The sequence below is a fragment of the Panthera pardus genome, unplaced genomic scaffold (assembly GCF_024362965.1).
Source record: "Panthera pardus isolate Hobbes unplaced genomic scaffold, ASM2436296v1 HiC_scaffold_22, whole genome shotgun sequence".
Lineage (NCBI taxonomy): Eukaryota > Metazoa > Chordata > Mammalia > Carnivora > Felidae > Panthera > Panthera pardus.
Window position 1 is genome coordinate 85,150,594 of NW_026526788.1, and position 19,993 is coordinate 85,170,586.

Consider the following 19,993-nt stretch of genomic DNA (forward strand, 5'->3'; position numbering starts at 1 on the left):
GCGGTTGCCATGGGGTTTAAGAGAGATGGGGTTTCAACTCTGGGCCCTCGGCTGCCACTTGCCCATATCATGTTGTCCTGACATTAGACTGAAGGGAGGCCGTGGGTCCAGGCAGGGGTCCAGGCAGGGGTCCAGGCAGGGGTGTCCGAGCAGGTGTGTCTAGCAGGTGAGTTTGGACAGTAGGTTCAGACAGGTGGCTTATGGTCAGGTGGGTCTAGGCAGATGGGCTTGGGCGCATGAGTCTGGACAGGAGGCCTGGGCGGGCTGGGTCCACGGAGGGGTCTGGACAGGAGCCTGGGCCAGCAGGGGGCTCTGGGCAGCTGTGTTCAGAGAATTAGGGACTCCGCTGAAGCCTACCCCAGATAGGCTAAATGGCGTCAGAGGGACCCCTGGGTACCCAACCTCCTCTAGTGTAGACAGCAAGGTAGGAGCTGCCCGGGTTGGACTGACCTCCAGCAGAGCCTGTGGGACCCTGCCCCGAATTCCTCCCAGTGTCTCGGTTTCCAAAGAAAACCAAATAACACTCCAGCAGGGATCAGGGCAAGCCGGGAAATCTGGTTCTCTCGAGATCCGCTGCTGAGGGCTGACAGTCTGACGTCCGGGGTCCTCCCTCTGCTGCCTCTCCTTTCCCCGGTGAAGCCCATGTACAGAGACGCTAGAAAACATGTGCTCCAAAGAGCCACACGATGGCAGGACCCCCGATGTTCTCCGTCAGGTGGACACGGCTCGTTCTGTCCTGAGGGGCTTGCAACCAGGCTCCAGGCACCGCTGTTACCGCCAGGAAGAGACTTCACACCCGGGGACTTAATTGGTACCATCCTCCCCAGCTCCTGGGTCAGTCCCGTTCCGGGGACATGCTGACTCCGTAAGCTCCCGGTGCCGGGTCCAGAGACACACGGCTGGCATCCGAATCCCGGGAAGGGCCAGCACCCTGACTGCCCCAAAGTGTAGAAGCAGTCACTGCCCCCTGACTTCCATCACCGAGCGTCCAGCACAGGGAAAGACGGCGGCTAATGAGACCCTTACTAGGAGATTATTACCAGGAAGAGAGCCGAGGGACAACAATAAACATGGCACCCACTTCCCATCCAGGCTGCAAAGAACCCAGTTCCTGTGCCGTAGGGACACGTGTGGAATGGAACCAAAGAGCTGGTGGCAGGGTAAATAAACCTGAATCCCCAAGAGAAATCTGCCCATCCACTTGTCACGGCTGGTTTCAACTAGAGCCAGCTGTAACATGGAAAATTAATTTTATGTACCATTTCATGCACATTTTAAGTAATATGTATACGTTCGCCTTCTTTAATCATGCTGCATAATTTTTGGATAGCTGCCATAGTCCCTCTTCTCCTTAACTGTCCCAGTATCCCAGAGGATGTAATTGGCACACCACAGCTATTTAAGTCTGGTACAGAACACCCACACTTAGCAGCCCTAACAGACGAAGATCCGGATCCCGTCGAGTGGAATCTGGGCTTGCAGCTGTGGTGCGCTGAAGGGTTCCCACGGTCGCCTTTTGGACGGCGAACCCCCAGGGCTGCAAGCTCCAGGGGTGAGGGGTGTTTCTGCTTCTCTCTCCAAGCATGCCCGCCCTCCTCCCCACATCCAGGCAAAGACTCGCTTCGGGTCCCTGCCTGTCCCAGGAGGACTGTCCTGAGGGGACAGAGCCTGATGTCCCTTGCACCTCACCCCCAGGGCCGAGGGCTCTGGACTGAAAGGCAGGGTGTGGGTGCCCTTCACTCTTCCCTCTCTGTCCTCACCGCCCGCATCATGTCCAGGAAGGGCCCTCTGGCTGGCGCACAGGCGGCTTGGATGGGGTGACAGGTTCAGGGAGGAGTAAAACCTTCCCTCTTGTGATAGTGTGATGTAGACCAAGACATGCACATTCGGTCTTGTTTCTGGCACAGGGTTCCTGAAACCCTAGGCGTTTCCTACGAGGTGAGAGCAGAGACAAAAGGCGAGATGGCCTTCTTGCTACTTGAATCACAAGCCCTTTGTGCTAATGAGGTGACTCTGGGGCAGCCGTCAAGGATGGGGGCAGGTGGCCAGGGAACTAACCATGTGACCAGAGGGTTGGAACTTTCAACCCCGCCCACCCCCCTCCTCGAGGGAGTGGAGAGGGGCTGGGGGTTGAATCCATCACCGATGGCCGATGATTTAGTCAATCGTGCCTACATGACGAAGCCTCCATAAAAACCCAAAAGGGGGAGGGTCGGAGATCTTCCAGATACTGGTGAACACGTGGAGCCTGGGGGAGAGTGGCCCCCGGGAAAGGGCACGGACGCTCCTCACCCTCTCCCCACACCTCGCCCCTGCATTTCTTCCACCTGGCTGCTCCCAAGTTGTATCCTTTTGTAATAAACCAATAATCCAGAAAGTAAAATGTTTCCTGACTTCCATGAGCCACTCCAGCAAATTAATCGAGACACAGGAGGGGGTCTTGGGACCTCTGATCTATAGCCAGAAGCACAGGGGACAGCCCGGACTTGGGATTCGGGTCTCAAGTTGAGGAGGGGCAGTCTCGGGGGACCGAGCCCTTGACCTGTGGGATCTGAGTGGCCTTCAGGTGGACAGTGTCCCATTGAGTTAACCTGCAGGACACACAGCTGGCGTCACCGAATGCTGGGCATGGGACAGTCCACCACGGCAGGCGTCGTGCTCTGGGGTCTCGTGACCCCAGCAGACCCGGGCGCGTGCTTCTGTCTGTGCCTCCTCGGCCTGCTCTCCACCCCACGGCGCTTACTCAGGGAAGAGCCCACAGGTAACCAGGTGGACACCTGCTACTCCAGACGAGGGCCCGGCCACGCCCCGCAGGACCTGTCATCGTGGGGAACCGCTGAGGACGGCTCGTGTGCGCTCAGCTCCAGGACGTGGAGGCCGGGCCATCTCTCCTGCGGAGGCCGGTCAGACCGGTGAGACCCCAGTGTGACACCAGACAGGTCGTCCCGCTGCTGGGAAGGGGTGCCGCCCAAGACGCCGAGGGCACACAGTTCACCCCACCGCGACGCTCGGTGCCCTTCGTCCTGCCGTGTTCCTGAGGGAGGAACGAGGCTCCTGCCCCCCACCCTGTGCGGGAGGCTGAGCGTGTGCGTGAAAAGACAGGAGCAGCGGGGGTGTGGGGGGTGGGGAGGGCAGGAGTGGCCGCTCCCAGGCTCCGTCCTCTCCGCAGCCCCCACGCAGGGCGTTTTCGACGACGAGGGTCCACGGAACCGGTGCGTGCCGGCCTGTGCTCCCGACCACAGTCACTTCCACGTCTTTGCAGAACTCCTGAGAGCATCCGTCTGTCCTTCTTTGGTTACTGCACGACACCTCTCTTCCCATTTTCAGATGAGCAGCACAGAAGCACCAGGAAGTCATCGGCAGAGCTGGGCTCCTGCTCCGGGGACCCGGCCTGCTGTTTGTCCGGCCTCTCGGAGAGGAGACGAGGAGCCCCAGGAGGCTGGCTCTCAGCTGCGGAACAAGGCCCAGGACCCCCAAACTGTCTTCACACAACAAAGGCCCTGGGAACCCCCATCCTGACCATGGCCGAGGCTTCCCGACGAGTCTGCCTTCACGGAGATCCAAAGCGCCGCCTCCCTCACTGTTGCGGGCGCAGGACCTTTTCACGGCTGTGAGTGCTGGCCACTCGGTCCCCTGTCCGGCCAGAGATGCAAAGAACCGGCAGCCTGCCCCGCGCAGGTGAGGGGCCACGGCAGCTCCTGACACGACACTCCATCCCCGCCTCGGCATCAAAGCGAGGCCGCCTGAAGACTAATAAACCTAAGCCAAGAGCAGAGCAGAAGCGGCACGTCTCGCGCTCCATTCCGGTAGCCGCTACCGGGAGGCCTCTTAAGTGCAGATCTAAATGGCAGCCTCCTCGTGCGTCTCCTCCGTCTGCCTTAACGAACCACTTTGACATTTCACTGAACATTAGAATCCCCTCCCCGACAAGTAATGTCTCACCTGTCCCCTCTTCCACAAAACGAAAGGCTCGAATGTGCTAAGGGGAAGGCGAGACACTTGGCGTCTCTTCAGTGGGACGTACGCGAGGCAGCGACGGTGCCCGGGCTCCGGGCTCAGCTGCCGTGACCGCGCGGGACCCGTGCGCACACCCTGCGACGCGACCAGCCCAGCGCCCTCGGGGCTGCGTTTTCCACTACTCCCCTCTTGCCAAACATCATCCATGCATGTGGTGCTTTGGGGAACGTTCCTTTCTTTCTGGAAAAGCGCTACCAACTTCCTCCAAGAACTTGTCTTTTATATTAATTCGTTTAAAGCCAAAAGCGTCCACTACCCAGATTTAGAAAAATCTGGAGAACCTACTTTTAAAACATCACACTCAGCAAGTTAGGAGTTTTGAGTGAATAAAGAGACAGCACCGATAGGTGCTAAAATATCCAGTAAAGTCAGAATAAAAAGTGTGGCATTAACATCAAGTCGGGAGGAGCAGGGAGCGCCCCCCCGGGATGCCGCACCTCCAGTCACCTGTTCCAAGGGGGGCCGCCGGAGCCTGACGCGCACAGTGGCTCCACCAAGCACGTCTCTCAGTGCCTCCGGGGCCTGTCGCTACTGCCTGACCTCTCGCTCCAGGGCAGAAGGCCACAACCAGCCAGCGGCTTCCCCGTGGCCGCACCACGGCCACGAACACGCACCTCTCGCAAGACCACCTCCGTCCTCACGGTAACCGCACGGAAGCCCGGCCGCCGTGGCACCTGCTGTCGGTGCCGGCTTCCTGACCGTGAGCGTCCCCTCGTCTTTGAGCACACCGTGGTCTCGTCCCACGCCGCTGGGAAAGGACTTCCCGTTTTGCTATGACGGCATCGTGGATGGAAAACTTGTACTACGTCCACCCTGACATTTTGGAAAATGGTACTATTTCAAAACCAATGTTCGTTTTTTTTTTTTTAATTGTACAAAAATAGTGAATTACTTGTAAACCCACAGTCTTCTCAAGAATTTTAAAACGTTAATCGCCGGCTTTGGCATTTATTGTCATTTAAGTGAAAACCTCATGAATTTTACACTTTGTTTGATAGTTACTCTTGACTTTTTTCCGTGTCTTCAACAATTCCAAGGAATATGTTTTAATTATTTTCCAATAAACAGAGTAATTGCTACGTGGGTCGAAAGCCAAGTTATGAAAAAGGAAGAGGAGGATGGGAAGGAGAAACAGAAATCTGGAAGACACTAAGGAAGACCGTTCTAGAATTAACACACCCGGAAGCAGGGGCAGATTGGGAAGGACAGCTCAGATGACGCTGTGTCTCTCCCTCTGGCTCCGACTCCCACTTCGAGGTGGATGGGGTGTCCCTTTTTATGAAAGTTCACACACTGTCTTCATTTTCTTCTTTCTCCTTAAAATACCATGCCCCCAATTATGCCATCCTTAAAACCTCCCAAGGGCATTAAGCTAAATGAGCCTCTCAATGGCAGAGTTGGCCGAAGAAATTTTTCTGGGCTCTGAAACCACGTCCAGTGGTTAAGCGGGCACACACTCTCGTCCCCGGTGTCCACTCGGTGTCAGGGCACTGACGTGGCATTTCTGAAGGGCTTAGCATGATGCCAATATTTTTAAGAAGGCTGTACATCTGGCCGTGTCTCCTGGCAGCGAGAAGAGCAGAGAGAATCTTAGCCGGGTGAGGACAATTAAGGAGGCTGTTGGCTCGGCGTTTAACGCACACCCATGAGTCCCCCCTGCCCGGGAGGAAGCAGTGCCTTCTCCGCTCTCACTTCCAGACCAGCGTTCGCACCGTCAGGGTCTTTGCTGACCCTGCTTCTTCCTCCCACACGTTGAATTTCTCAGCTCCAACTGGCTAAAAATGTGACCACAGTGAACAAGGCAACAGTAAGAATAGTTTGATTTCCATTTTACGTGTTTTGAGTAGATTGCAAAACTTTGACTTCTTTATCGTGATTCCAGCTTCCCCCTCACCCCCAGCTCTACAACAGTCAAGAGGATCCTTTCCGAGCCCATTTGGGCTGCACCACTTACCCTGGATCCTCGAGAATCTTCTAGAAATCCTACATTTTCTCTGGAGAACGTTGGTCTGAGGTTAAGGCTCAGGTTCCATAGGTGATGTATAATTCTCAGATCTGACCAGGGCTGGCAGGCTGACCCCTCACCCTTCCCTCCAGAGGAGGGTCTGCTCCCCAAGGCAGGAAGGGGGCCTTTTGACCCAGGGGACCACCACGCAGAGGGTGTGCCTTCAGGAACGAGATTTCTCAAGACCTGAGCAGGGAGCCCTGGGCATTGGACTGTGACAAGAGACCCACTTACGGAAGCACAGAGCTTCTTGGGGGTCCCGCCCCGCTCCTGGGTCACCTGACAGCACCTGCCGGACACACCAACACCCCCCACTCACCTCCAAGGGACCCAGTCACACCCCCCCAACCCTCCCCGGCCTCCACCTCACATTAACCCCTCCTGGAATACTCCATCTGGGTGAGGGTGTCCTTAAAGCACCAGGGGCAGGTTCAGGTGTCCAGACACACAAGTGGCCGGCGAGCACGACAGGTGATAGAGCCCGAATCCCTCACCCGCCGTGGGTCCCTCTGCCCCCTGACTGCCTGAGAAGCTGGCTGACCCTCGAGAAGGGCCGACCACCAGCAAACCCCAGCACGAGGCCGGCAGTGGGCGGCTCGGGTTAAGCTAGTGAAGCAGACACGGCTCCTCCGGGCGGGGAGAGCATCGCTGCCGGTGACAGATGGCGGGTGTCAGTAAAGAGTGTGGTTACAGAGGGTCCCACACGCACGACGCCACGATTAGCAGACGCCACTCCGCTCGCAAAGCCCCCTCCCAGATGGAGAGTGAGAGAGTGGGGGCCCCTTCACCCAGCAAGGTCGGGGGTCCGTCCCCATTTGCAGGGATGTGCAAACCCGGCCCCTAGGGTGTGGAGGGGGGTCCGTCAACACTCACATCCTTCACCCAACGGCGGCGCCACGAAGCCCAGAAGCTCCGCTGCGGGCGGAACAGGGTCGGAAGACACAGACGAGGCGGCAGCTCCCGACACATTGGTTGCAGTAACACAGGTTCCAGCCAGCGAGTGTCATTCTGACTCAGAAAGTGCGTCCCCGTGGCGGGCGGCCCGTCCCTGCACGTACACAGGGCGACCGCGCCTCCGTCCAGCCGGCGTCCTCAAGGCCTGCCCGCCCCATCCTGCCGGCGAGGCGGCGAGAAGACGCCGGAGCCTGGGCCCCGCTGCCGGCCGCTCGGCCGGAGGCCCGGGAAGGGCACGCATCGACGTGTAATTTGCGGGCCGAGGACCCACCCTGCAGCGAGCGATTTCCCCGACCCCACTTAGCACTCTGCGTCCAACACGGTATGACCTACGGGGCAGACAGACCACGGCTTCACAGTGAGAAACGCCCAGTGCTCAAGGTCACACATTCCACCTAATTATAACCCTGCAAGACAAGGGCAGCATCCCCAGCTGGGCGTGACAGGGCCGCTCCCCTGTGCTGAATTTACCCCAGCCCCCTACACACGACTTGTAAAGTGCACCTGCCTTAGACACACACCGGACAGAGTTTGCTTACAGAAGGCCCCAAAAGGCCCCGAGCAGCACGTGTGGCATAATAAGAAAGAAATGTTTGGTCTTCGTCCTTCACTGCACTCCTGGCACCGACCTCCTAAAGCCCTTGGGATTGGCTGAGTGATCGGAATACCTTTTTTTATTCGCCGGGAGCCCCTCTGACCACCGCTGGGTCCATGCAGACGAGGTGACTCCTGGGGGACGGGGCAGGTCACCAGAAAGACCAAGCAGGTGATTCGAAGGTCGGTCCTTCTGTTCCACCCCCAGCCGCCAGGGAGGGGCCGCAGATGGGAGTCCAGTCCCCCGGCCGGTGATGCAATCAGTCATGCCTTCGTAAGGAACCTCCCGGAAAGCCCCCGGAAGAGCGGGGTCCGGGGAGCTTCCTGCTCGTGGACACTCCTGCCCTGGCGGTGGCGCTCTCCGGGGCACGGATGTTCCTGGACGCCCTTCCCCACACAGCTCAGCCACCAGGTCTCTTCCGTCTGCCAGTTGGAGCTGTATCCTTCCTGATCAAACTGCAACCGTGAGTAAACCTTTTTCCTGGGCTCTGTGAGTCATGCTGACAAATTATCAGACCTGAGGGGAGGTCGTGGGAACCCCTGAATTTGCAGTCAGCCAGACCAAAGTGCGGATGGCCCGGGACCCCATTTGCATCCAGATCTGCCGCGAGGGTAGCACTGGGGGACTGAGCCCTTAGCTGTGGGGCCTGGGCAACTCTGAGTTGGAGTCAGAACTGAATTGAATTGTAGGACGCTCCCTAAGTGTTGGGACCACTGGAGAACCGGGTGTGAACCGTGTGTTAGCAGAAGGAGGCTCTTCCCCAAGAGGCGTTTTCAGGGCACACAGCGGCTGCGGCTGAAGACAGAGGGCGGGAGGCCGCCAGGTGCTGGCCGACACTGACCGCCGACCGCGCAGAGAAGGAATGGATGCCCAGTGGCTCCAGTTAAGACCGTTATTTACCACAACAAGCAGGTGATGGGGGCATCGGTGGTCACGTCAGACGGGGACCAGCAGCAGGTGGCTTTCCTACCCAGAAGGCACGTGAAGCCGACCCAGGGCGCTGTGTGTGCTGTCCGAATTAGCTGCTCCTTCCAGCTCTGTCCTACCTTCTAATCCTCAGGTTTTAAAACTAATTTTTATTATAATAACCTTTTTCTTCTGCTTCCAAATTACTCCATTATAAAAGGACATTTTAAAAAACCAAAGACAGTGGCTCCCTCGTGGAGGCTAGTTTGAGCACAGCATACTCAAAGATCAGGAATCCTCACAGGGCAGCTGGAGAGAGCCAGACACATCTTTAATTAACAGCCATTCAGTTACTAGCTTCTTGGAATAGAGGGAAAACAGCTCTTTGAAGCGTAATGCGTGCTACGTTTTCTTCAGACACCGTCTTCCACTGATAGATATGCAACAACTTATTATTCTAACACAGATTTGCAAACGCACGGGAGCAGGATAACTTATCACTTAAATGCTACTTTTCTTTCTGCAGCATTTGACAACAGTATGGTGCTGGTACCTGCCATGAGCCACAAATTAATTTTTTGAAGCACGGCATTATCTAAGGAACGTGCACTTTCTCTTTAGTGCCAACCAACCATCGCTCCCATGGCTTGAGGCATCTTACCAGGGGGATCCGGGCACCGGGGTAGAGGCCACGGGTCTGTTGCCCTTTGCTGCGCTGTCCTCTCTTGTGACTAGTATCGACGGAGGCTCCTTTTAACAGAAAGAGAAGGAGAGCACTTTTTTTTTTTAATTTAAACACTCGTCTTCAATTAGGCAACCAAGTGAAGGGTAACACGGTTCATGCAGACACCCGCTGGATAATGACCCGCTCAGTACAGCTAAGCCAATGGGACTGAGCAATTATGCCGAGAATATGGAATTTAAGGCACAACAGACCGTGCTGAGGAATTCAGACCAAGGCATCTCCCTGATCACCCCGGATTGGCTAGACTGTCTGCTTTTGTAGATACAGAGAAAGGCAGCCCCACCAAGAGATGGCCTGTGGATGCCTTAACATCTCACGGGCAAAACATCACACAGGATTCATCTCCAGAAATGGGCCGACCCAGAGGCTGGGGTCCAGTGCTTCCAAGACTGTGCGCTCTGGGAGGGAATCTAGAAGCTGCAAGGAGGCCTGGGTCCACCCGGACTTCCTCATCTGGGCCCCTGAGGACGGGGGGCGGGGGGCACGAGCCCACGTCCTTGTAGCCTCTGGTGATGTTCTCTCCTTCCCGAGCACCTAGCTGGGGGCGGAGATGGGGGGTGGTGCAAGGGATTCTGGGGCAGAGGTGGGTTTGAAAATCACTCTGTGTCTGTGGCTCTATTTAGAAAACAAAGAATGTTTGAACGTTACACCACCTAGAAGAAAATGAAGATGTATTCTCTAATATTAAAAAGGAAAAAAAAAAAAACTTTAGCGGTGTGGTAAGGACATGTTTTTCCTCTCCCGGCTGTCTCTACAGTTTTAATCTCAAACTTAGAATAATAACACTGTGTTCTTCTCTGAAAAAATCAGATGAGATTACAAAACACCAGAACGTTACTCAAAGCAACAACCAGGCTCTCAGAGGAGACTGTCATTTGCAATTAAAGCTCTGGATTCATTGAGTTGAACTGAATTGAATTGAATTGAACTGAATTGAATTGAAGAAGGCCATCCTAAAATTCCGGGATCTCTATTCCCACCACTGTTCGTGCCAGGACCTTATGGGATGAGACACTGTAGGTGAGGTGATCAGCGGCCCGTGTGGGTGACGGGGCCGGGAGGTCAGCGCTGCACGTGGCAGAGCCGGCCAGCGGGGAGGGCGCGGGCACAGAAGTCCACGCGCTGATACGGGCCCTGAGGGCTGCACCCCCTGTACAGCGCGTCAGCCTCCCTTCACACACAGGAGCTGGAAAGGCAAACGCTAGATCCTGGGGGCACGGGAACACGAGATCCAGACAAAAAGCCGAGAGAATCCCAGTGTCTCCAAAGGCCGGGCCGCAGTAAGTCCCATGCACAGAAACGTGGCATCTGCGTGGCTGACCCTGTTGCCATCTGCTCACCCACGAGCTGGGGACAGAATGGCCCACGTGGTCGGGGGTGAATGGCTGGCCGAGCGGAGCCGGCCAAGAGGAAGGACACAAGTCGTGGGATGAAAATGTTCCCCCGGAAGAGTCCCTGCATGGCCTCCGGGTGAGGGCAGAGGGCAAGGCACGTCTCCAACAGACCTAACGCCCAGGAGACAAGGGGTCAGGATGCCTCTTTCGCACGTATGCTTCCCTGCTGGGGGCCCCCTGCGACCCTTTGCTCACCCGCACAGAAAATTTCACTGAATACATGAGGTTTAATTTATATAATTATCCTTAAGTTGTACAGTTTAAGAATAATTTCTTTTAGACTTTTTGGGGAGTAGAAGATGCCTTTCCTTCCTGTGAGGGGGGAAAAAAAAAGGTCAGGATAAATAATGAGGGTAACGGGAAGGACTCAGACAGTGGTGTTAAAAATATATATATATTGAGACCACAGTTTCCATTACTAATCCAATTAGAAAAACGAGGGGAGATTTTCATTATGGAGCTAATTGAACAGTAGAAACCCAATGAGAGCCTCTGAGTACTAGATTACCCCAGCTAATTACTCGCGCAGATCTGGCGCGGCGTGATTTGTGACGGGGACTAACGTTCAAATGTGGCAATGCTGGGATTCTCTACTGCTAATTACCAGGGTCTCCTTCTTGTCGCACGCGCCAGTTATGACTTCCTGTTGGTGATGAAAATGGCTACTCGTGGCATAAAACCCCCTTTCCATGCTACAGGAATGAAACTGAATTAGAGGTGTGGAGCCCAGTGATGAAGTAGTTAAGGCACTAGAAAGGGCATTTGTCTAATAAACACGTACTACTGGCACGGATGCTGATCTCTTCCAGAGAAATCCCGCATCAGGGAGCAAAAAAGATGTCATCTGCACTAACATTCGTGACCCACTTACGCCATTTAGCGCCAGCCCTAAGGATGAGAAGAGGCGCCGTGTCCGTGACGGTGCCCCCGACCGTCCCTAAGGGGGGTTACCGGCAGGACAGCCGGTGGGTACAGGAGGGTTCGCGGGGCCGGCGGGAGCAGAGACGCACCCGTGGAGGTGAAGTCAGAACGTTCACAAGACCCTGGGGCGACCACAGGCCTCCGAGATACCTGACAGCTCGGAGCGAATGAAATTTGTGATTTTCAAAGGCAGCGATAAAAGCTAGTCCCTCGGGTCTTTTGTGGGAAGGTAAATGTGCCGAGCACATCCACGGTCAATCCTTAAAATGCCACTTGGCAGAGAGGCAGAGAGAAGGGCCTGAGACTGGAAAGTGTGGAGAAAAAAACCGATGTGTGTGGGGCTTGACGCACACGAATTTTAACCATCCAGAAACAGGCTCTGGCTTTGCCCTGTGGGGTCCGTGGCCCTGCAGCCCCGTGGCGTCTGGGGCCCTCTCCCGAAAGCGGGCGCGGCACACCCGGAAGCCCAGGTCACCACACGGAGCCCCGGCCTTGCGAGGCCTGGAGCCAGGACCTGAGGGGAAGCCTGGCGGCTTTTACCAAAGCCCGGGGCACCCACCCCTCTCGTCTGTGATCTGGAATCCACGTTCTCGCTGGATTTGACTCCGCTTCACAGAGCGGACCCCAAAGCATCAGCGAACGACAGGAGGGGTGAGGGGTAGGACCCGAGGGGTGCTCTGGGCCCAGTACCCCTGACCCCAGGGTTCAGGCCTGCAGAGCACAAGCAGAGTCCAGAGACCAACCTTGTCTTCTCCGTCCCCGGCCCGGCTCTTCCTGTCCGCGTGCAGCATCAGGCCGGGAGGACAGGGCGCTCGGCCGCGCTCTCTGCTTTTATCTGTTGGACCAAAACAATTGTATTAGCATCCCGTCTGTCACATCAATTTGGAAAAACAGGGACAAAAAGTGGCCTCGGACGTTCAAACTGGCTGCACACGGTGGACCTCCCGCAGAAAGGCCGTGCTGGCACAGGCCCTGACGGGGCCTTGTGACCAAGTCCCTCCAACGACGCTGAGCTCCCTGGCAACTACATCAGAGCCTGTGCACCGGCCACAGCACTACTGGCCACAGCTGACGGACCAGGCCCCGGGGGGGTGTGGGTTGACGGCCATAACCTGACGGACTTTTCCTCCTTGACGAGGAAAAGGGTCAACATGGGGCCGAAGAACCAGGCTTTCTTAGGCTTTGGGGGCTGGTGGCCATGATGGGCCACCCTTGGCCCCCATCCTGACCAGGTGACGGGCGGGGCCCACGACGGTCACACCCCAAGTCACCACAGTACATGACCCACACAGCACTTTGAAAAGTAGTTGTTTGCGATGAGGGAGGGGGAAAATGGCAAAAACACAGATTCTGGATACAAGAACAGAGATTAGATTTCACCTTCTTCTAAAATGTCCACTCAACCCTCAGACATTTGCAAGCGGGAAACAGGTGCAGTGAAACACAGCAAGACTATCCACTGTTTTAATACTAAGAATTTTAAAAATCCCAAGCCATCTAACCACACACCAACCTAACAGATTCATCCTGGAAGGGGCTTGAAGGTCAGGACCCCGGGGCTGCTGTCTGTCCCGAAGTTAGGAAGGCCCTGGCTGATCGTTCCCTGGGGAAGGGAGGAAGGCGTAGAAACAGCACCACTTCACACGTGTGTGTGCGTGCACGTGTATGTGCACACACATGCACAGAGCAGGGGCAGGGAAGGTCCCTGTGCTCACAGGGCGGGGAAGGGAAGGGCGGAGCTGGGAGGCCAGGTGGGGCCACCTACCTCCACCCACCTTCCTTACCCTGCTGCAGACTCTGGCTTCCTCTGCTGCCGATCCCAGCAAGGAGGCCACGGGAAGGGGCCACACGGGCGGGGACCCCACATGGGCCCTGCATCTGTCCGTGGCGGGCGTCTACACCTGGAACCCTTGGGGCCACAGACCCGGGTCCTGCAGGGCAATCTGTCCCAGAGCCCAGAGGCGGTCAGCGCTGACCACCGGGCCCCGGGGCAGCCAGCAGGGGACACGCGTGAGGGCCCGGCAACCCCCAATGTGGGTCCACCTCCGGATCAGCCCTGGGGAGGAACGATCAAGCTTTCATTGAACTGGGAAACCGAACCTGAGTCAAGAACATTCCAAGCTCACGGGCAGTGGACACATTTTATTGTTGCTCATGGAGATAAGCAGAGCCCAGGGCCGCGCCGACATCTCCAGAACCCATAGGGATTGCTGCCCAAGGCCCGTTTCTCGTCCAGGTGTGAGGAGCAGTGGGGAGCCTGGGCACCCAGGTCTCTGCGGGCCCACGCAGGCCTGTGCCGCCACCCGCACCCCCAGCCACACGGCACGGAAGGCGGCGGGGCCTCACGTCCACGCAGAGGGAGCGGCTAAATGGGGGAAATGACAGACACGGCAGCAAAACACAGCAGAAAGTGAGGCGCTGCCCGGGAAAGCGAAGGGGAGACAAGCAGGACTCAGTTTACCGAATGTCTCAGGAGGGTGGGTTTCTCACCCTGAAATCACAGGACCACTTCCGTCAGTGTTTTCTGTCGTACGCGGGGATGACGCGTCCTCACGTTAATGATGCCTGATTCACCAGCGTCAACGTCAAAGCTCCTTCTGTGCACACTTCCTCCCGCGGCTGCGCACTCCCCCCTCTACTCCGTGGAGACCATCTGTGCGCAAAGACTCATGATCTAAACATCCGGCTACCTCAGCCATGTTGTCTTCCTCCGCTGGAACCAGCCAAGAAGCAAGTGCGGGCGATTCAGCTAGATCACGGGCACACTTTCCGGATACCCTGTCCCCCGCACCCATCCCAGGGGCCCCTGCCTGTAACAAGACCCCAGACCCCAGGGATCCCCATCTGGGCTGCAGCCCATGGCCCCTCGATCCGGCCACCCACCAACTGTGCTCAAGACGGGAGAGGGCTCGTCCAGGAGGCCTTTGAGAAGCGGGTCTGGAGCCCCCAACTCCTCTCCCACCAGCAGCGGAGGAAACAGGGTTGGGAGAGAGCGTGCAGCCAAGTCTAGGTGTGGGCGGGGGGGATGTCTAGACGGGCCAGAGACATGAGTGGGCCTGTGTCAGGGGGACCGTGGAGGACAGGAGGACCCACGGACGGCGGGTGTCCCAAGGAGCCAGGAGACGGAAGCAGGTCGCCCACCTGCACTGCTGCTGAGCCCTCGGGGAACGGCGTTAAAGGGGCTCCCAGAGCCGCCAGGCGGGGCCCCGGACCCGTGCTCCTTATTGCGCGAGGGAGGCCACAGAGTGAGCTGAGCCCACCCTCCTGTGTCCCCGTAGAGACCCAGCCCAAAGCAGGCCTGAGGGGCAGAAAGACTCTGACGTGGAGCAGAGTCCCGCTCTTCGGTGATGGCCCGGGACTCCACCTGTTTAGCTACGGCACCGAGCCCGGCTTTGTGGCCAGAGATGAGGGGACAGAGCCAGGCCTGAAGGGGCTGTGCAGGGAGAAGAGATCGGGTCTCATTGTGCGTGACGGACTCCACGCCTCCCTGTGGTGTCTCCGCAGAAGGTCACAGCACTCGTGAACCAGGATGTGCATCGCTGACTTCTCCGCGTGAGAATAACACACACACCGTGGAAAGTGTGCTAGGAGACCTGACCACGGGCTGGGGTTCGCCCAGCTAATCTCAAATGCAAGTTGCCTTACTGAGGTTTGCTCCTTCGTTATCTCAACACAACATGAAAACAGTTGAAAATAGTTGATCTTGGTGAAAATCAGCTTCCGGAATCTGGCTTTGGAGGTAATGGATTTGCACGGCTCCCTGTGACTGGCTCTCTGAGGCCGGTGAGATCATTTCAAAGCCCCGCATCACAGCCCCAGACCCCAGACTCTGCAGGACATGTGCTCCCACAGAGTCTGCATCTTCTAACAGTCCTGGGTTTGCAGCCGCCCGCGGCACCGTGGGCTCTCACGCGTGATCGGGTCGGCGTCTGGGCCGTTCCGCCGTGGAAATGCTTGCTCTGCGGCTCCCCGTGGGCCCCTTGTGGGGTCCGCTCTGACAGGTTCACGGACTCCCTGCTCTGGGCCTCTCCACAGACTCCGCTGATGTCATAAAACACTCCCCGGGGTGTCAGGGAGAACGAGTTTATGGAGGGAAATGTACCAGCCGTGATAGCAGAGGCACCGAGGCCCCCGGGCCCGGGCCGTGTTTCGCCCACGGAGGGAGGCGGGTGCTCAGAATTTCAGGGCTATCTGCCTATTAATCATGCCCAGCTCCGCGATTTGAAGTGCTCTCAAATGGCCTGCTGTTCGATTTTCCTCCCGGCCGGGCTGAGAGGCGAGTGGGCCTGGAAGGACGGACGGAGGAAAGGTGTCTGCTGAAAATCGCCACGTCCGTCCACTGACAAGTAGTTATTTGCTGCTTGTGTGGAGTCCGCACAGCCCTGGTGCTGGTGGGGGAGGTGCGGGGCAAGTGAGGTGAGCAATTATACGTCCGTCAGGGTGACCCGAGGAGACCACGGAGGAGGACTCGGAAGGCGAGCAGTGGCGGTCATTAACCCCTTGGAAAAAACCGAGGTTTCCGGCCCCAGATCAAAGGCAGCTCTCAGGGCACAGGATGGGGCAGCAGGCCTGCTGGGAGCTCTGCCCTCCATTCAGCAGATGCTACACATATTAGATAAAGTGCTAGGCTTTTTTAAAAACATTCAAAAAACTGTTTTTTTTTTTAAATTATTAAAATGAACTGCAGACAAGTAAAAGTGCCTAACTTATCAAAAAGATATGAGAAACGGATCAGTATCTCCTCATCCACAGGAAAATCCTACATTCAGTCTAGTTCCAACTCAGTAAGTACTGACCTCTCTTGCTCTGAGTCTCTCCACCTACAAAATAAACTAACCTCCTGAGTGTCTTCCGGTCTGGGGACTCGAAGAGTCATCTCCATGCTGGGAACTCTTGGGGGTATATCTCAAGGAAAGAGAAGTGACCTTGGGGGGGATGGTGAGAACAGTTTTTGGGGTTTCTGCTGGGGAGAAGGGCCAACTCTGGAAAATGGATTAACCCCAAGGAAGAGGGCAGGAGAGATAATGAACCGTTTCTATTCTGAAAGCCAGTAATGACCTCTGATGGACGGTTCCTTTGGAACCCACCCTCTCCGATGGATTTGGAATTAAGTGGGAAGTCTCCTCGTAGGCCGAGGGACCCCTAACTCACCCACGTCTCCCCCAGGGTGCCACGAGGTTGAAGGGGACCGCGAGACATCCTGAGTCCTCTGGCTGTTGCAGACCATTGGCCGTACAGGAAGAAGATCCACATCACCGACCCACCACGCACGCCGGCCTCAGCCTGCAGCATGCTGGACGTCAGCCGTGAGACGGGTTCAACAGAGGCCCACGGCGGGGGAGCCGTGCCTACACACAGGTGTCTCCCCCCAGTGGCCTCCACTCCCGAGAAGCCTGTACACGTGGGTGTCAGGGGACACCCCTGCAGTCACGGCGGCTCCGTTGTCTGTGTTTGCCACAGTCTGGCGACCTCATTTCCGTGTTTGAATGTTCTCACCTCCGAGAACAGGTAGTTCATCACGTGCAAACAGCAGTGTCTTATGGAGAACAGTGGGTGTGATTTCCACCTTGCACACGGTCTCCCCACGAGCACCATCTTGAAATTATCTCCCCGACGCTCGAGCAAAGCAGGGGCGATCATCTCGTTTTACATGTAAGGAAAACAGACCAGGTGAGCCGTTTCCCAGGTTACAAAATAACCCATCAGGGAGGGCAGACTTGGTTTGTCAGTTTAAGTGGCATCGGGCTCCCCTAAATATTTGACAATAAAATAAGGAGAAAAGTGCAATTGATGGTTACAATAATAAAAATGACAGACTCCGGCCTGTCGTGCATGGTTCCAAATGAGGCTGGGAGAGCACGTTGGTTTTCAGAGTCTGCTTCCGGGGAACTAACGCCTCGAAGGGAGACCCCGCCCCTGCCCGGGAAAGTGGGGCTTCCCCTTGACTGCTGCCCCGTGGTGAGTCAGCAGGGGCTGCCGGTCCGGGGTGCCGACGGACAGACGGATGCAAGCAGGAGAGGCACGGACTCCAGAGGCTGAAAACAGGTGGGGTCCCAGCCTCGGCAGAGTGACAGGGGAGCGGCTGTGACGGCCTGGAACAGGAGGTCACTCCTTCCGTCCCTCTGCCCTTCATCGTGCCACCGGCCCCGAGGAGCCCCTCACCCCGTCCCTATGGGCCTTAACAAGGTCACCACGGAAGGACGAGCCCTGCTGTGAGGACTGTGCGGAAAGGGCAAGGCTGAGCGGCTGCCCTCGGGTTCTCAACCCCCAGCTCAGGGGCCGGAAGGAGGAGACGGAGACCCAAGTTCCTGGGAACCTCCCCGCCGTGCCGGCAAGCTGGGCAGTCAGCGTGGCCGCGCACAGAGGAGACAAAGGTGGGCGGTCACGGGGATCCCGTTCTCCTGTCCCCTCCTCTCACCAGGGACACCCAGGCCGGGTCTCCCACCCTCTCAAGCCTCTCAGGCCACACAGAGCGGCCGCCACGGCCAGGATCGGGAGGCCACGAGTCAATGTCCCCGGACACCTGGGAGTGTGGCTGCCTGGGTGTGAAGACGAGGCTGCGAATGTCCACTCCCAGCAAGCCCACCCCCCCGGGCAGCAAAGGCAGAAATCCCGAGACTGCTCAGAGAGTCTCATGGGGACGGAAAGACCTGGTAGCTGCCAGGCAGCGGAGCCTCAGGGACCGTGACCTGGAGCCTGCTCAGCGGGTACAACATGGGGAGGCCGGGACAGCACGTGCAGGGAGGGCCTAGGGTGCAAAGGGTCACTCAAAGGGGCCAGGGGTGTCAGAAACCTGCCGTGTCCTGGCCCGCCTTCCGGTTCCCCCAGCAGAGGCTGCCACATGAGGTCTAAGGGCACCTTCTGGAACTCTGCTGCAACTGAAGACTATTTTCCTATAAACGGCAAATCATTTCTGAGTCCTTCTAAATTTTTCATGGACAGTGATTCCCAGAGTTGACAAGCTGCAGAGAAAACTCATTTTCTGCCCGTTTGTAACATCCTGGATCTCACTTTGCAGGAACAAAGGGTTTTAAAACACTCAGTTTAGAGGCCGTGAGCTTGGCTGTGACAATGGCTTCACCCCGGTGACGGGTTTCTGTCCCCTCCGTCCCCCGCCAAGCTCCCACACCTGCACGTGCAGATTCTGCTGCTGGTCTGTGTGGGTGAACAAGGAGCTGATGTCTCCCCTGTGGAGATGATGGGTCATCCTCACCAGATGATTCTAGAATCCGAGCCCCTGCAGCCCTCGGATGAAGGCAGGCTTGTGATGGGGCACGCCCACCTTACAACGGGATTACGTGGAAGAGGCCAGGCTGTGGAATGCTGGTGGGGACAGCGCGGCCCCCCTGTGTCCGGCAGGAGGCAGAGAGGAGTGGGCAGTGCCCCTCTCGCCTGGACGTGGTATTCTGGCCCAAGGGGAGGTCGGGGTCTTCCAGAGGAATGGCTCCAATGCTGTGCCACGGCCGGAGACCTACTCCAAAGTCAGCGGGGCCCCGAGCAGAGCAGGTCGGCACCCGGGAGCATCTGTGTGGGGAGGGACCGGGAGGGCCAGTGCCCGAGCCACCTCGCTGACCCCAATTAAAGTGTGTTCAGCGAGTGACCGAGTGACCTACAGGTGAGTCCCACGCAACTTCAAAACCTATGTCCGAAGCTATAATTATTATCCAAAAGTAAGGATATTAAAGGCAAGAGGGACACAGCGAAGGAGAATTTCCATGAGAAAGGAAGCTGCGAGCCCTCTGTCCACTATGCAGTGGACTTTGCCACCAACTCGGACCAGGAAGAGGACAGGAACGGAGCAGGTGGAGACAGGGGTGCGGAGGGGCCTGTGGGTGGCACAGGGGTGACGTGGAGATAGGCAGAGTGGGGGGGAAGAGAGGGAGAGGGACTCCTGTCACACGCAAACCGTCGTTTACGTCCCCTCGGGCTCCGGTAGAACGTGCCCCAAAAGCCCAGCGTCCGAGCTTTTCCAAAAAGCGCGCCCGTTTCACAGTCCGGCTGCATCACCCTCGCAGCACCGACCGTCCGGGCCGCGCAGAGTGATGGCCTCGGAAGGCCGAGGTCACCGCCTCGCTCCCTCCACGCGCACGCGGGCCGTTCCGCCAGACTGGCCCCGCGAGGTCACGGCAGCGCTGGTCACGGCGGTTGCTCCGGGGACGTGAGCTGCTTGGGTGCCCCCTGAGACGGACGCTGCCCCCCTCCGCGCAGATGTGTGCGTGGAGACAAGGCTGGTTTGGGGATGGCTTCCTAGCCGTCCCAGAGGAGAAATACGCTGGCCGCGGTCCCCTGCTCAGTTAGTAACTCTCAGGCCCACACGGCCGGAAAGGAACGGAAGAAAAGTTGTCTCTGTTAGGAAAACCACGCATGCCACGCACTGCTTCCGAAACACAGACGACATCTGTGAACGCTGCCCCAAAGCACGTCTTTGGCGGGAGCCCCTCCTCTGACCCCGAGGG

The 19,993-nt window shown here is 57.3% G+C and overlaps 1 protein-coding gene across 1 annotated transcript in view; it reads right to left on the reverse strand.

Annotated features, from left to right (window-relative positions):
- The window catches only part of TCERG1L (transcription elongation regulator 1 like), a 195,070-nt gene that overhangs the window by 56,563 nt on the left and 118,514 nt on the right, over positions 1-19,993 (reverse strand). Inside the window, exons 5-6 of the mRNA XM_053910055.1 lie at positions 12,281-12,372; positions 9,139-9,227 (exon numbers count right to left, since the gene is read on the reverse strand). Of these exons, the coding sequence (XP_053766030.1) occupies positions 9,139-9,227; positions 12,281-12,372 (181 nt within the window). The remainder of the gene's footprint in view (positions 1-9,138; positions 9,228-12,280; positions 12,373-19,993) is intronic.